This window comes from Antechinus flavipes, chromosome 3 (assembly GCF_016432865.1).
Source record: "Antechinus flavipes isolate AdamAnt ecotype Samford, QLD, Australia chromosome 3, AdamAnt_v2, whole genome shotgun sequence".
NCBI lineage: Eukaryota > Metazoa > Chordata > Mammalia > Dasyuromorphia > Dasyuridae > Antechinus > Antechinus flavipes.
The window spans coordinates 503,661,975-503,680,101 of NC_067400.1; the positions used below are offsets into that span (position 1 = coordinate 503,661,975).

Consider the following 18,127-nt stretch of genomic DNA (forward strand, 5'->3'; position numbering starts at 1 on the left):
AAAAAGGTGCCAATGCAGTTCTAATGTGGCCATTAATTTTTAAAGCATGAATATGTTTGATTCTTTGTAATTAATTTAAAATATTTTGAATTGACTATTTTAGTTGTATATACATGGGAAAATGTTAGCATATATAATGCCCTCTTTTTTTTTTTTTTTTTTTGAAATTTTAATAAAAACCAGCTAAATTGCTATTTAAAAGTTGTCATTAATGAGCTTGAAGATAATTAGAAAGTTTATTGGGCCATGAGAATGCATAATTGAATTGAATAGAAGCTAAATTTAAAATTGAAGCTAATTAAAACTTGTGTTATGTGGTAATTAAAACCAGGCTTCTGAATAGCAGTTGCTTTTGGAATTGAACTATGATCTATAAGTGTATAGAAAAAAGTGTATGTGAAAATAAAGTGGAAACTCAGTCCTTTATGGAACTTGTGGAACATGGGTACTATAGCTTAAGTTTAGGGAATTGCTTTTTTCTCTTTGGATCCTTATATTTTTTTCATAACCTTCTTAAGATGCAGTTTATTGAGTTATTTGTTGACTTTGTTCATTACTAAAGTACTATCAAATCCATTTTGCTTGATTCTGGTTATGGAGGGAGGATCATAATACAGACAGGATCCTGAGTATGGAGAGAAAAATACCGATTTCTTCAAGAACGTTACAAATCTAATAGCACATGATATTTTTAGGCAAATAAACATAAGATATATATTAATTAATTGCCAAAGAAGTTCTTTATCTTTGTGAGGTGATTAAAAACAGTTTAGGAATATCATTTTAGCTTTTGTACAGATTAGTCGTTCAACAGGCATTTATTAAGCTTCTACTTTGTGTCAGGTTTCAGTCCTTAAGTATGGAAAGACAAAAGCTAAAACAGTTCCCTCTCTCAAGGAGCTTATACATGTAGGTACCTACAGAATTGGTACACGATATTTTTTGGGGGAGGGCACAAGCAGTGGGAGGGAATCAATTAATGCCTCTTATAGAAAGTTGATGGTGCTTGAACTAAGTTTTGAAGGAATTCTGGGAGATAGAGATGAGAGAATATTGAAGATTAGGAAGGCAGTGCACATCTTAGAGATGTGGAGGTGCAAATGACAAGACTTATTAACTACTTGGATATTGTGAGAGTGAGGTGTGAAGAAGGAATGAGGGAAAGTGAAGAGTTGAGGGTGGTTGAGGATTATGAACTTTGGTGAAATCACAATAAACATAGGAAATTGCCTAGTTTTCACATTCCTTCAAATAAAATGACCTTCCCCAGAGTTCTGCAGAAACAATTATGTTGTATCATCTTTGACTCTATCTCCATTAAATTTTGTTTAAATGAAGAAAGGATTTTGGAAGCTGATTTAATTAATGATCCTTTATGATATAGTCTATAACTTTCTATTTCTTTCTATAATTTTGGAAAACCATGAAACCAATCTCTGTTATATTTTTGGAAATGTCTAAATGAAAATAAGGAAGTCTGACTTAAAAGGTAGTTTTATTGTTTTTGGGTTTCTTTGTGGGAATAGAGAATTGGATAGTAATAAGTTCTAGAGTTTTGAGGGCAGCAAAGAATAATATTATTGTAGTTATTCTATCTTAATAATTTTGTATAATTTTTCTGTCCTGTTCCACATTCTGCAGGTGTTGTGTTAGTGTGAGAGGTTGATTCCCTTTTAGGAATTGCAAGATGATTGATTCCACTAGGGGACAGCAGAAGTCCAACTTTATCATTTCAAAATTAATGACACGTATTTAGGCCTTAAGAGACAAGCATATTACTCGAAAATACTTTAAAATTTGGAATGTGTGATGATGCAAAAAGTTCATGTTTTCTTGTGAAGAAAATTGTGACTGGAAACATTTAACAAGTGTTTTATGTCAGGGGTCCTCAAACTATGGCCTGCGGGTCAGATGCGGCAGCTGAGGACGTTTATCCCCCTCACCCAGGGCTATGAAGTTTCTTTATTTAAAGGCCCACAAAACAAAGACTTTGTTTTTACTATAGTCTGACCCTCCAACAATCTGAGGGACAGTGAACTGGCCCCCTATTTAAAAAGTTTGAAGACCCCTGGATACTGAAAGGATAACTTAATAGCAACTGAGTTGTCTGGTAAATTGTAGTAATAAAACTGTAAGACAGTTTCTATAAGCATTGTTTTTGAAGATCACTATGCATTTTCTCAGTTGAGGTATAGGAATTAATAATTGCTAGAAAAAGTTCTTTTAGCTTAAATGAATTTTATAAAATACCTTTTCTTCTGCTATGTAGCATTATAGAGGCTGCTGCTTATTTACTAGGGGCCTACTTTTCTCTGAGCACAAAGAGATTTTGCTATCACTTGCTTTTTCTTTAAAGCCTTTAAAGGCAAAAGATAGTCCTTTAATTCACAAATGAAGGTGAATTAAGAACTCAGCATGGGAACAATGGAGCACATAACTATGGATGGTAGACATTTGATACCTGAATACCTCAGCTCTGGTTTTAGTAGGCATGATTTTGCAAAAGAGGTGGGTTTATTTCCTATCTTTAACATTTCCCAGTTGTGTGAACCTAAGTAAAATGCTTAGTCTTTCCAGGCTTCAGTTTATTTATCTGCAAGCAGATGAAAATTTTAATTATAGCAATTCCCTTTCAGGAGATCAAAATGAGATTATATATATAAAATGCTTTGCAGACTTTAAAGGGATGCATAATGGTTTCATATTATGGGACTCAAGTTATTGAGGTTAAACATGAAATAAAAATGTTTATATATATATATATATATATATGTATGTATGTATGTGCGTATACACACACACACACACACACACACAAACATGGAGATCTGGAGTTATTAGTAGTGTCACAGCTAGTCATTGGAGGTTGTACATATATTTAGCACTTGAAGTCAGTAAGACCTAGGTTCAAATTCTGCTTATTTTGGGGATCTTAGAACAATTACTAAAGCTTGCTGTTTTTGGTAAAATGATGGGATGAGATTCAGTAACCTCTACAGACCTTTCTTAGCTCTAAGTCAATAGATCTGGGTACTTCTTTAGTTATCATTTCTTCTTACTTCTCTTGTCTTCTTTTTCCTTACTGGGGAGAAGTCTCATGCAATGTTTCCATTTTATCTTAGAGACTGGAAAGTGAAAAGAGGATATGTGTATGTTGGAGAGGAATCATCCATTGGGCACGGTGGATTGAATATGGAATAGGAACCCTATTATATGCCTCCCAGAAAGATCAAATGAGACTGTATTTGAGGTGCATTTAGTGTGTCAGAGAAGGATCAGTTATTACTCAATTTATGATCACATGTTATTACTGAAGATAAACTTGAAAAATCCATCTCAATATATATGTTTCTTTGTATTTGTGTTAATAACTACAGTGACTTTTATAGGGCATATAAAGTTTGTAAAAATCACTTTATATATATTATTTCATTAACTTCTCACTATGAGTATTATTGTCCTCATTTTTCTAGAGGGGAATCTGAGGTTCAAAGAAGGTCAAGTGATTTGCTCAGTTGAGGGTCCCTCACTGATAAGTGTCAGAGGTGGCATTTGACCTCAGGCCTTCTGTGCTCTCTTCACTGTACCGCACATGCATCTCTTGATTCCTGCAGTCTTCTAGATGATCATCAATGCCATTTTCCTTTTCCCAGAGGCTTTTCCTTCCCTAATTATCTTTTTTATTTACAGTGATGCAGTTTATCAGATGTTAACTTTTGGAAGCTTTTTGAGTGGAGGAATGATATATTTCTTTTCATTGTCTATCCCTTAAATCCTGAACTTGATTAGCTAGCTTTTTTTGACCAGGAGATTAAACCATTTAAATTCTCCCTGTGGTGTAAATGTGTACCTTTTCTAATGTGGCAAAAAGGACAGTTGTTGGATATTGTCAGGGATGTGGGAAAGCTGAGAAACTAATGTACTTTTGGTGGTGGTGTGAACTGATCCAACCATTTTGCAGAGGCATTTTGGAACCGGGCTCAAAGATACCCTTTGATCCAGCAAAACCATTGTGAGGTCTATATCCTAAAGACATTCAAAATAAAGGGAAAGCAATCTGTTTGTAATAAAAATATTTAAAGCCCCTCTTTTTTGGTGTTTAAGAATTGGAAATCAGAGGGATGCCTATCATGGAGAATGGCTAAATAAGCTATGGTATTTAATTGCAATGAGAATGTTACCCTTATTTCCATTTGCCATTCATGCCAACCCTCATTCTTTGATCTTCCCCAAAATCAAACTTCTCTGCTTTTCTAGACTGTTAAACACTTCTAGAGGAAGTTACTCATAATGTATTTTTTTGTTATCTAACCTCATTTGGATCTTCACCATTCCTTTTATTTATCTTTAACTCTCTATGACATTCTCATGAGAATTGTTTTGAACTTTTATCTCCTAAAGATTTCCAATGACCCATCATATCTCCTCTATTGTCAGATGAGGTTTAGGTTTGGGGTTCCCTTTAGTAGGGAATCAAATGATAAGGTCTAGATTTAGGGAACCAAAATGAGATTAGGGTTTCTGGTGGTCAGGGAGTTAAATGATAAGGTCTAGTGGCAGGTTCGGAGTTCAGGGAACCAAATGGAGAGGTTTGGCTCCCCTGCATCCCTTGGGATTCGGTGCAAGGGCCTTCTGGCGGCGCAGAGATCCTAAAACCTAGATTGATAAAAGAGGTTTATTATGGGGATCGGGAAGTAAGGTTAGAAATCCTGACAGAGAGGCTTAAAGTCTGGTTAGGGAAATAGGTGAGGATAAAGAGAGGGTGTCACTGGAAAAGAATATTGTCCAGTGGGCAGAGGCTCCTTGGCATAGCATGGCATGTTTGGAACCTCTGCAAAGAGAGGATTTTAGATTGGCTCTTTTATAATTGGAGTTTTGGCTATAAGCTGAAGGGGGCTAGTGAGTGGAGTTCTACAAGCTGGGTTTCAGCTTGGGCTGGAATTTGAATAGAATTCAATTAGTTTCAGGACTGAACCTACTCCCCCTTCCTCCCCCCCCCCTCCAAGATAATAGATAAAACTGTTTGTCTTTGTTTCCCTTGGGCAGGGACCCTCACTGAGGCAGAGTTGAAGGAGATTTTCTCCTTCAGGAGTTTCGGGATCTCTTCTTTAAGATGATATCTCAACCTACTTGTCTAAGAAAATTGTTACAACTTGCCCTGAATTCTTTCACTCCTTTTCCCCTTTATTCCACACGACTCTATTTATCTTAGAGAACAAGTGGGCTTTTCTCTTTACTGAAGCTGCCTTTATCTATTGTGTATTTGATCCACCTTCTATTTTCTTTTAAAGGTTGTCTTAATTATTCCTTAAGTGGCTCCCCATTGCCTATCATTGAAAATGTAAACATTTAACAATTTGTATCTTGACTACCTTTTCAACCTTCTTTCATACAACTCCCTTCAATAATCCTGTTTTTAAACCAGATTGGTTTACTAACTAGCTCTTTTCCAAATTTAGCTTTCATCTTTTGCCTCTATGTATTTTGCATCAGTCATTTCTCATACTAGAAAGCAGACTGTCATTTTTAGAGTCATTTATTTCCTTCAAGATGACCCAATTGCCACTTTCTCTTTGAAGCCAGTACAGAGCTTCTGAACTCTAATCCTATATTGCCAACTGCTTGTTGGATCAACCACTTGGATAAGCTATTAACATTTCAAGTCATCATGCCCCAAATATCTTTTTCCCTTACCTGATTGAAATTCCCATATTTGTTGGTTGCTGGTATCACCATTTTGAGTCATACAAAGTTTGTAGCCATTGTTGTCATCTTTCATTCTTCCCTTTCCTTCCCTTCTATTTCCAATCATTTGTCAAGTCATGCTGATTTTTAACTTAATAGTTTCTTTTGTACACATTTGATTTTCTCCACCTATCCACCCAATACTTAACTTCAAGAAATCATTCTCTTTTGCCTAGGCTATTATAATAGTCTCTTACTGAGTTTTATTTCTATCTCCCTTCAGCTCAGGTCTATTCCAATGCCTTATTCAAAACATTTTGTGACTTTTAGGATCAAATAAGATATTCTAACATTTAAATGTCTATGTTTCCAGACTTATTTCAAATGTTTTTTCTGATGTTCTCTGTTCCAGACAAATTAGATTATTAGTAGTTCTGCAGATTTGTTCTTCTCTTACTTTCTTGTATTTATATGGGTTATCTTCCATGCTTAGAATGTAAACTGTCCTCATCTCAGTCTTTCAAAATATTTACTTCCTTCAATTTCAGGTGCTACTTTCCTGATCTTCCTTTTTCTTCCTTGCTCACTCCCCTATAGTTTGTGTTTTCTTCCCCACATATTCCTAAAAGACATTAATCTCTTTTGCCCAATCCACTCTTTTTTTTTTTTTTTTAATTATACTTCTCTGGATATTATAGTGCAGGGATTGTTTTGCTTTTTGTCTTTTTAGTGACTAATATAATGCCTTCCATGTTATAAGTATTTAAATGATTGAATTAAAGAGCTTCAATTTTAAAAAATTACTGCCTTATTTTATCATGTCTTCCTAGTGACCTAAGAGTTAGCTCTATGTTAGACTTTAAGCTCTAGAAAAACGTTTTAATTTCTTCCAGAACTTAGCAAAAGTTCTGCCTACTGTTGGTGCTTAATTATTGGGTATTTAATCAGTGAGTGGCTGTTTTTTTTTTTTTTTTTTTTTTTTAGTATATGGTTTCTCAGTAATTTTTTTTCTTTTATTAATGTGATCAGAACTTGTGATTGTTGATAAGAAAATGAAAAAAGAAGGTGGTAATCATGACTTTATTTTACTAGTAGAAATTTTTTGAAAATGTGTATTGAAATTTGTTACATAAAAATAACCTGTGATTTTTCATTACATATTCAATAATGTTTGAATTTAATATAAAAAGTGAAATGAAATAAATTCTTTTCTCTTTTGTTTTCCTTTTTGTTTTGTTTTCTCTCTGTTTCTCCCTGTTTAGATATAAGGAAGGTGGTGAATCATTGTTAATTTTGCTCCCCTCTGAAGTAAAAGGAATGGTTCATCAGCTTTCCCAGAGGAAAGTTCCTGTGAAAGAAATCAAGTAAGAAATGTCTGTTGTTTATTAATATTGAAATTGGAAAAACTAAAGATATGAATCATTTCTATAGTCATTTCATAATACTTTGTTGTCATTGTTTTTTTTTTTTTTTTTTTTTTTTTGCTGTATGTTTTGGAAAAACTTTATCAGAAAAGTAGCAGAAAAGAAGGATTAAACTAAGATTTCTGTTGTAATCTGAGTCAAGTTTGGGTAAAAAAATTAAAACTATCAAGTAAAATGAGATTTTTATTATGTGAGGCAGTCTATTATTGTTGATAAGAGTATTGAAGGTGGAGTCAGCAAGTCTGTTTTACATCAGGTACTAGTTGTATAATCCTGAACCAGTCACTTTTGTTTGTTATGTCTGAGTTTCATTTTCTTCTTCTTTAAAATGAACATAATGTTTATAATATCTGCTTCACAGGGTTCTCATAAGATGTAAATGAGAACATGTAAAGAGCTTTTCAGTCCTTAAACATTTACATAAATGTCAACAATGTTCATTGTAAGCATCCTAACTTTACTTGATTATTCAGTTTTCGGATTGGTGATATATATTTTACCATACATATTTCTACCCAAGTTTTAGATTTCTTATCTGTAAAATGGGCTAAATGTAATAACTTCATTGCTTACCTCATAAATTTGTGAATATCAGATGAGATAATTAATGAAAAACACTTTTAAAGATATAAAATATTATATAAAGGTGATAGTGCAGTTTTAAGCTACAATGTTAAGAACTCTATCATTCTGGACATTATTTTCCTCATTTTTCAAATTAGAGAATCAAATGAAATGATTTTTGAGTCTCCCATCAATATTCTTTGATCTATGTATTTTTGTTCCTGCTACAAAGTTTTGTGAAGATTAAAGGAGTTAATTATGTGAAAATACTTTGCAAAATGTAGTGTTACATAAATATGGAGGATATTCAATACTACACCACTACCACCTACCTGTTAGACATTTTGAATAAGATGTCTAGAATATATCTCAGAATCAAGATATCCAAAGCAGAATTCATTATCTCTCTGCCCCTAAAGCAACCCCTCTTCTTAATGTCCTTGTTTCTTTCAAGTGTGGCACCATCTTCCTTTCATTTATCCAGATTCACTATTTTCTATTTATCTTCAATTTTTCCATGGGCTAGAAATCTTTCTCCTACACTTAGAGGCTGGATGATACAGGACAAGTCATTTAATTTCCCTGGTGTTCATTATACTCAAGTGAGAGGATTGGACTTTATGACTATCAAACTCTAAATTTTTCATCTTTTGATACCCATAACACTCATTTGTTAGGTGCCACAACCTTTTTCCACTTACATCATCATCAGTCTATATTAAGTCCTCTTAAAATGTAATATGAACTCGTGTACAGCTGCTAAGGAGTTTATCTTTCTTTCTGGTAGTAGCAAAAGTGATATTCCTGGCCTGAAGATGTTTGAACATATTACTCTCCTATTCAGCATTTCTCTGTTCTGTCTCCAGGATCAAATACTGATCGTTTTGTTTGGCATGTAAAGCTCTTGATAATATGAAACCAACACATATTTTGATTAACTTTATATTACTTCCTTCATGTTCTTTGTTTCTGCCAAATTGACCTTGTCTTTATTCACTGTTGATATTTCATATCCTGTCTCTGTGCCTTTGCAGGGTGTCCTCAAAGCTCAGCTCAAACACCACTTTCTGTTTGAGATTTTTTTTTTTTTTTTTTTTTGATTTCCACAATGGTTAGTGCTTTCTCTGCAAAATTACCTTGTTTTTATATATCCTTATATGTAAATGTGTTTCCATCTAGTAGGATGTAAGCTTCTCAAGGGCAGTTAGACACAATAGTTGCTTAATAAATGTTTTTATTTGATTAACTTATTGTTATTCTTAATTTCTAGATGTGGGAAAATGTTTATAAACACCAAGCAAATTGATTATTACTTGCTTGAAAAATGATTTCAAGTTGTTTGGGAACAAAATGATTGTGATTATAAAATTGCTAGATTGCAGAATTCCTGGAGTCTGTAAAACCCGAGTTCAAATATGACCTCAGATATGTGTGACCTTGAACAAGTCATTTAAACTCTGTCACAGTTTCTTTACTAATAAAATAGAGATTGTAATAGCAACTACCTCCCAGGACTGTTGTGAGAATCAAATGAGATAAAAATTGTAAAGCCTTTTGTACAGTGCCCTGGTACATGGTACATACTATAGAAATGTTTGCTATTATTATTATTAATGTCATGTTCTTTGCAGTTTACTCTTTACCTTTTATAAACTCAAAGAATAGTTAATGCCAATTGTGACTTTTACCTTGAATCATCTTTATCTTGTTCTGGATGAATTGTGTTCTTGATAAAAGGTCTGATCTCTGTATTTGCCTTTTTTGAATCATTCATAAAAGCTGGTATGATTGAATTTTATGCTCAGTAAAGTTTTAAGTAAACCATATTCAGAGACTAGTAATAGTTTCATGAAAAATTACAGATAATAAAGATGGAAAATAGTCTGAAGGCACTTTTTTGAAAATGAAATGATGGAATTTTAGCTTTTGTTTTCTTTTATTATTTAGAATTAATCCTGAAAAACTTATAGATATCCAGAAGAAACTGGAAGCATTTTTAGCTCAAGATCAAGATCTAAAAGAACGGGCCCAAAGGGTAAGTAATTTTTGAATAAAATAACTATATTTAATATTTTGAGTTTGTGTAGTTGTACTATTGCAAATGTTTGTGCTCTGAAGATATAAAGTAAGAAGTCAATGCCTTCGGAAATTGTAATTTTGGTTTTTGGGCCAGTAAAGAGTTCATTAGTGTTCTGTGGCACCAGCTCTACATTGTGTTGAATTTCATTATATTTCTTGTTTAGGGAATATTCTTTCATATAGGCCCTTTGTAAGTTATGAATTGATGTTGTTTGGGAAAAATGAGATAGTTTTATCAGTTAATTTTTAATCATAAAAGTAATATCATATGTAAGTGTTAGTGTCTCTCCTCTCTTCCCCTCTATGCCCCAAAGAAGCATTTCAATCCTGATATATGCTTGGTTGCTGCTGCTGGAATTCTTTTGCTCATAGAATTATACTTAAAATGTGGTATTGAGGGACAACTTAAAGTCTTGTTGTATAGAAAGCTGCTTTTTTGTACAAGTTTTTTTTGTGTGTAGAGACATTCGGTTGTTGGGAATAATCAAATTATTATATATTTATTAAACATTTACAGTGCTGTATATCTCTAGTTATTTTTTTGGATGGAGGTATAATTTTTCAGATAAAAATATTCCCTTGAGCAATATGACATCTTTAATTTGAAAATCATTTTTTTAAGGACCTTCTGGGCAGACCATCAAAGACTAACCAAAAAAGATTTTGACCATATGGATAGGAATAGTACTGACTATTTTATAATTGATTAGGTTTGTTTGGGTGGAGAGAATAGGATAATGAGATTTTAGATTTAGATCTGGAAAGGATTTGAGAAGTCAAATAGTCCATTTTCTTTATTTTAGAGATGAGAAACTGAGACCCAGAGAGTTTGTGACTCATTTATATTTTATGTACACAAAATGTAAATATTATATAGGTAGAACTTCTTTAAGGAATATTTTCCTTTTTCTTTTCTCTTTTTTGAAAAAATATTTTCTTGTAAGAACATGTTAGTCTCTCAAAAGTTTTTACAGAGATGCAAAATCTGACTTTGGAGTCAGACACATACTATTAACTTTACTGCTTGATATTCTAGGTATTGTGCCAAGTCCAAGAGTTTAAAAGATGTAGAATAGTTGTACGTCTACTTCATCAGAAGTTCCCATACTGGGAGTTCCGTATATTAGTGAAGTCACAGGTCTTGGAATTTGGTTAATGAGTAAGCATAATTATCTTGACAAGTATCAGGAAAAAAATCAAATCAAACCAAATCAAAACAACCAATCACCAAATTGAACAGAAGTACAAAATTTGGGGAGATTTTTACTTTTTAATTCTTAGTGTCAAAAAGTTCAAAACTGGAATTTATTGAGTTCAGTGCACTTAGTTTAAATGCAAAGTAAAAGGTCTTTGAATAGCTAAATATAATATTGATAGAGTGTACATTTATCACTATATCTGAATTTTACCTCGTAAGCATATACAAAACATGGAATCAAATTTTTTTTTGAAATTGGGAAATGGCATGACAAATTATTTTTAAAGAAAAAAATGGATTCAAACATACATTAGGTCAAAAAGACCTAAGTAGTCAAGTAATTTTTGAGTTGGTTAGAATTTGCTGCCTAGGACATGATTCATGAGTGAATCAATAAATGCAGAGTATTACAGAAATGCTGTTGCATTGGCTTCTACATTTAACAAATAAGCTTACCAGAACAAAAAGAATAGTATGGCACATTGAAATAAATGATTCTGTGTATTGGGTGACAGATGTAGGCAAGTGGGATGTAGAAACATCACCACATGTAGCAGATTCTCTAGTATCATAGAAATGATTTTCTAGCTTTTGATTATAATCTTGACATAGCAGAATTGGTAAGCAGCTAGCATAAATGTCAATGAACAATTGCTGGGAAAAATGATCCTCAAATTCTTACTTTTTAGAGGCAGCAGAGGAATGGAAATAACTTTTGCAAAAAAAATGGAGAAGAGATTCGTTTAAAGTCAGGATTACGTATGAGGCATAAGAATAAAAATACAGAGAAAACAGAGAAGGAAGAAGGGGAAATTAGCAGGAAAATTAAATAATATCAATAAGAAATTATTTCCTTAGCTGTTTATTAGTATTATTCTAAAGAGGTGCCAAGGTTTAGATTGTTAGCTTTCAAAGAACAGGTTTTATTCATTTCAGACTTTTATATTAAGTAACTGCTTTGCATTGAATAGAAACTATTCTGACAGGTACATGTATATAAAGGAACAAATGCAACAATCTCTTCCCTTGATGACTTTGCATTTTTTTAGAGAATATAACATATATGCTGGGAAACAATTGCAAGATTATTTGAGGGATCTGGATGGCACAAAGTTATTAAGATTTATTAAGAGATCTAAACTTGGAGCCAAGGAGATGGGAGTTCAAATCCCGTTTAAAACATTTATTAGCTCTGTGATTCTGGGCAAGTTATCTTTGCCTCAGTTCCCTAATCTGGAGATTAATAATATGGGGATAATAATATCATCTAATGGAATTGTTGTGAGGTTTAAATGAAATATTATTTGTAAAGTGCTTTCCTATGATTACCTGGTACTGTGTTCAATGTGTCTTTTGGGGTTGATTTTAAATTTCTGTTTTTTTACCATTTGTCTATGTATAATATCCTAAAAATTCTTTTTACAGTGTTTTGTGTCCTACCTGCGTTCAGTATATCTAATGAAGAATAAGGAAGTGTTTGATGTGAACAAGTTGCTTCTACCTGAATATGCTCTGTAAGTATTTATAGAATTGAGATGCCATTGTGGACCATTAATCCAATGCTGCATATATTTATTGAGTGCCTGCTTATATGCAGAACTCTGATACTTGTACTTAGCAGATCTGTGATTTCAGCTATGTGATTCTTAACTTCTGTTGTTGCCCATGACAACCTAGCCATCTGTGTCTTCTCATTCTTGTTTCTATTCTTCCATAGATGTCAACAGAGAATCTATCCAGTATAAGGGAGAATCTTTAGGTCTTTTCTTATCAGTGGAGTATTTGGGCTTGTATATATTTTTATTCTTTGGCTAAGTTCTATAACAAGCCCCTCTTCTTTTCCACTCATACATTTATTTATTTTTAATTGATGCCTTTTTTACATACCACCTTCATTTTCTGTTATCTTCCCTGCCTATTGAACTATCTTTTATAACAGCAACAAAAACTATTAAGTAAAAATAGCTCATGAAATGATTGTGTCTGCCAGTCATTTTCTGGGATGTTTCACAGGAATGATTTCTATAAGAAGCAAAACGTTCAAAATTATTACTCAGACTACCTTTGATTGTCCTCAACATTTGCCATTAGGTTACGAAACTGTCCCTGGGACAAATTTTTGTGTAGATAATAATGTTCAGGAAGAATAGGTGCTTTCAGAATCCCAGTTATAACAGAGAAGGGTCATTTGGTTCCTTTTACTTGATCTTTGAACTTCTAGATTTTGAATGTATTTGGCAGTTGTCTTTTAAGGGAATACAATACAAATATCCAGCTCTAACAGGTGGACCTGTAATTTAGCATTATCTTTATTGTTTTAATTTATATTATTATAGCTTTTTTTTTCTAGTTCTAATTTCTTTGTTCATACAAATCTTTCCATGTTCTTCTGCATTCTTTTTATTTGTTGTTTTGTGTGGCACATGGGTATTCAGTTATAGTCACATAATATGATTTGTTTTGCTGTACCAGTTTTGGTGGGCATCCATTTGGTTTCTAATTGCTTGTGCTAGAAAAAGTCAATATTTTGGTAGAGTCTTTGGAGTATATAACTAATATTGCACTTGTGCATTCATTAGTAATATACCTTGTGCCTGTTATTACTTGTGAGTCATCAATGCTTCAGCTTACATACACCTACCATTCACCAGTTTTTATTCCTGAACAATTATGCTATTATAAGATTCAAAGTAATAAATCATCACTATGAGAACATTTGTTTTGAAGATGGACAGTTGAATTGAGAAAAAGCTCTGCACTGTTCCCAAATTAATTAGTGAACATCATCATCTTTTTTTATGTAATTTGTGTATCTGGAAATGGGGGAAAAGAATAATTCATGTGAATAGACAAAAATAAGTAGGATACCAGGTGCAATTAGTAAACATTTTTTTAAGCATCTTCTATGTGCCAGCCACCATGTAAGTACTAGGGAATATAAAAAGAAGCAAAACACAGTCTCTCTGCCTTTGAGGAGCTCACAATCTAATGCAGGAGAGAACAAGCAAACAAATATGTACAAACAAGCCATGCCAGGACAATTAATTAATTAATTGCGGAGAGCTACTAGAATTAAGAGGGGTTGGGAAAGACTTCCTGTGAAGAATGGGATTTAAATTAGGTCTTAAAAGAAGCCAGGGAAGTTAGTAGGTGAAAAAGAAAAGAGACAGGAGGCTATTATCACTGAATTGAAGAGTACATGTTGAAGAATAAGAAGTAGAAAGCCTGGAAAGGCAGGGGGACCTAAGTTTTGGAGAGCTTTGAGTGCCCCCAAAAATGATTTTATATTTTCTTCTGGAGGCAGTAGGGAACACCTGGTGTGTGTTGAGTCAGACTTCCTCGTTAGGAAGATCACTTTGATGGTTAAAGAGAAGGTGGTTTGGAGTTGGGAGAGATTGAGGCAGGTAGAAGCATCAACAGACTGTTGAAATAGTCCATCTGTGAGGTTATGAGGGCTTGTATCATGCTAGTATCTGTCAGAGAAGAGAAAAGCATGTATTTGAGAGATGTTTGAGGGGTAAAATCAGCAGGCAACAGATTGGATTTTGGTGACGTGGAGAAAGAGAGAGAGTTTGGATTTGGGAGGATAGTATTGCCCTTTGCAGTAATAGAGAAAGTAGGATGTGGGAAGGGTTCTATTAAGTTATATCCTATTAAAAAGCACTTACAATCCCAAATTATATTTATAGATGTATATTTATTAGGAGCATTCAGCTGCATATTTTGCAAAATCAGTTTATTATGAAAAAAATTCGTTTTGTTCTGTTTTTACAAAGCCGCATGTTCAGTCATTACTTTCATAATTGCATTTTCTTTTTTTCTTGTTGGGTCCTCCTTTCCTTTTCTTTCCTTTTTTCCTCCTTTTCTTCGATTGAAGCAGTTGATATGTATGTTGTTTACTTTCATCCTCTCATTTTCTTCATTTTTTGCTCATTAGTCAACCAACTCAATTAAGCTGCCACCTTTCTAAAACTGGCCAATTTCATCCATAAGTCTTTACTCTCTTGAGCCCAGGGATTTTTTGGATTCCGGCTTCAACCTCTGCAACTTGTTTAACTCATTAAAGTGAAGATCTACTTATGTCCTCTGAATTGTCTTTAGCTATGGTGATATTAGATCCTCTGCTCCCATCTTGTGATGTGTGGGAGTAGAGGCTAATGGTTGTTCTCTAGTTGGTGGCTTTTTTTGTTCTGAAGCTGCTTGTGTGGAAGACCATAGAATTTAAAGCTGGATGGGATCAGAGAGATCATCTATCTGAAAGGCCTCATTTTATAGGTGAAAAATCAGATGTAGGGAGATGAAACGATTTGCCTAAGACCATACAACATGGCAGCAAGTGGTAGAGCTGGGATTGGGACTCAGGACTTTTGAAACTAAATGCATTCAGTATAACTTGTTGGCTCTTCCTGGTAGTTGGCAGCTTTATTGTGAAGGACTTTGTATACCAGAATAATATGGTTGTATATTTATATTTTATTTTGGAAATTGTAGGAACACTACATTTATGTAGGCAAGGTCATACTTATTATGAGCTTAGCCTAGGGTAAAAACAATGAAGATGGAGTGAGGTCATCCTATGCCCTCACTTTACTGTTTTTAGTACATTAGGTTTGCCTCAGTTTCCTGATCTATGGAATGAAGAAGTAAATGGCAAACCACTGCAATGTCTTTGCCAAGAAAACTTGGCTCACACAATGTTGGACGTGATTGAAAACAACTAAATTCAACATCTTCTACTCATGGTTTCCAACATTTCTAGTTTAACAGTTAGTTTCTGCCTCTTGACCAGTGTCAGATCAAAAAATAGCAGTTCCCTTGTTGCATTCTCTACTTTTTGAAAAATTAATTATTAAGGCAAGTCAGGAATGCATTTTTTTTTTTAGTGGGGGGGGGAGGTATGGAGAGTGACTTCCAGTAAATACAGTAATGTCACTGAAATACTTATCACTACCCTGTATGCTTATGATGTTTCCTAAATTCCTCTGTTTCTTCTGTCCCAGTGATCCAGTGTTTTTATATGACAATGTCAATTCCATTTTTCCTGTATTAATTTCCATCTTGTTTACCTTTTTCTAGTTCTTGGTTATTCCCACATTAGTAGATGTCAATAAACAAAACTACTTTATTTCTCTTCTCCTTCCCTGCCTCTGTTTCCCCACCACTATTTATATATCTTTTTTGATCATCCAAAAACCATATGGTAGAGTTAGAGATGTTTTTCTTAGCATGTCTAGTGATACACATTTAAGATTTTTACTGTCAGCTCATTGTAAGCCTTATAAAATTTGTTAGTTCTTGCCAAGATGAGGATCTTTGTAAATTGATCATCAGTGAAGATGAAAATAAGGCTTGTTCTTTCTTGCTTTGTGGACATTAAGTTGCATTTACTATCTCTGTGGTTCTATCCACAATAAATGGATCCTCTTTAATTTTCTGGAGCATATCAATATATTTAAAATTGATTGGGTAGGGGAATTAGGTAGATTTTGGAGCCTTATTTTAATAAATAGAAAATAGAAGATGTTTACTTACTCTGAATTTAGTTATGAAACATTTTGCTGTCAGTCAGTAAACATTTATTAAGTGCCTACTACTATGTACCAAGAGTTGTGTTAAATGGTAAAGTTGTAAAAAGAAGCAAAAGACAGTCCCTGTCCTCAAGGAGCTTATATTCTAATGGAGAAGATCACATGCAAACATATACACAGCAAACTGTTTATGAGAGGTGATGAAATCACCAAGTCAAATAATAGAGAGGGAGAAGAAATGAGGTCCCAGAGCAGAACCTTATATAAAACCTATGGTTTGAGAGTGCCATCTGGATGACGATTTAGCAATGGAGCAAAGAGGATAGGTAAGGTAAAAAAACAGCAGAGAGTGGTGTCCTGGAAACCTAGAGAGAAGTGAGTTATCAAGTGTCAAAGACCAAGAAAGGTCAAGAAGAGAGGATTGAGAAAAGGCCATTGGATTTAGTAACTTGGAGATTATTATTAGTTTCTTTGAGGAGAACTGTTTTTCGTGAGATAATAGGTGTTAAAAAAAAAAAAAAACCAAAACCATCCCACAATACTACCATTGTCTTTAATATCACACTAATATCTTGGTTGTATGTACTATTTTTCCATATCCAGAGAATCCTAGAGTGATATTAGTGATCATCTCGTATGCATATTATCTAAAACATGAATCCCTTCCACCACTTGCTTTAAAAAAAAATTATATAGACATCAACATAAGTTGATGTCCTAAGTGTAACACAGTATAATAATTATTCTGTATTGGCTTTGTCCTTCCTTAGTTATTTATCTTAAGATGTAATTTCTTGAAATCATGGATCATATCCAGCACTTAACTATTCCAAAATATTTATTGACTGCCTATCATGTGTTTAGTATGCATTGCTTTTAGTATGTCCCAGAACACTGTCATCATTTAAATACTTGTTCTTAATTTCTCAAAATTAAGGTAGCAGAAATCTTGGACTGTTACACTACTGTTTTGGAGTGTGGTTGATATACAAGTTAGATAGTGTTTCATCTTTTGTACTCTGCAACTTATACCCATATTATTTGACTGTACTTTCTTTTTAATCCTGAACCTAACACCACATAAAATGAACTCTTCCATATACAAGATAGAACAGAAAAAAGGATCATTCCTGAACCTGCATATCTTTCTTATAAACAGCTTTTTTTCCTTTAAGTATATAATAAATTTGCCATGTAACTTTCACATTTTCTTTATTCTTTTCATTTAAGAAATGACAATCGCTTTTTATTCTCTTAGTTTGATAAACCCAAATGTTATTTTTTTCCCTTTCCCATAATCTTCCCCCACCAAAAGAAAACAAAACAAACCACTTGTACTAAATATATATAGTCAAGTAAAACACATTTCTCCATGACTAAATTTGAAAATGTTGTCACATTCTGCATCTTGAATCTGTCATCTTCTCTATCAGGAGATAGATATACTTCCATTATTGTATGATTAGTCATTACATTGATCAGAATTCTTAAGACTTTGAAAATTGCTTCTATAAAAGTTTTGTTAAAATGTATATGTTTCATTTTGTACCTTGAATCTATTGCCATTCTATTAAGAGGTGGGCATGCTTCATCTCTGGTTCTCTAGAATCATGATTTGTTATTACACTGATCAAAAATCTTGATTTTTT

The 18,127-nt window shown here is 33.3% G+C and overlaps 1 protein-coding gene across 1 annotated transcript in view; it reads left to right on the forward strand.

Moving 5' to 3' along the window:
• Positions 1-18,127, forward strand: part of DDX10 (DEAD-box helicase 10) — a 287,623-nt gene that overhangs the window by 43,524 nt on the left and 225,972 nt on the right. The window contains exons 10-12 of the mRNA XM_051986940.1: positions 6,948-7,049; positions 9,621-9,708; positions 12,376-12,464. Of these exons, the coding sequence (XP_051842900.1) occupies positions 6,948-7,049; positions 9,621-9,708; positions 12,376-12,464 (279 nt within the window). The remainder of the gene's footprint in view (positions 1-6,947; positions 7,050-9,620; positions 9,709-12,375; positions 12,465-18,127) is intronic.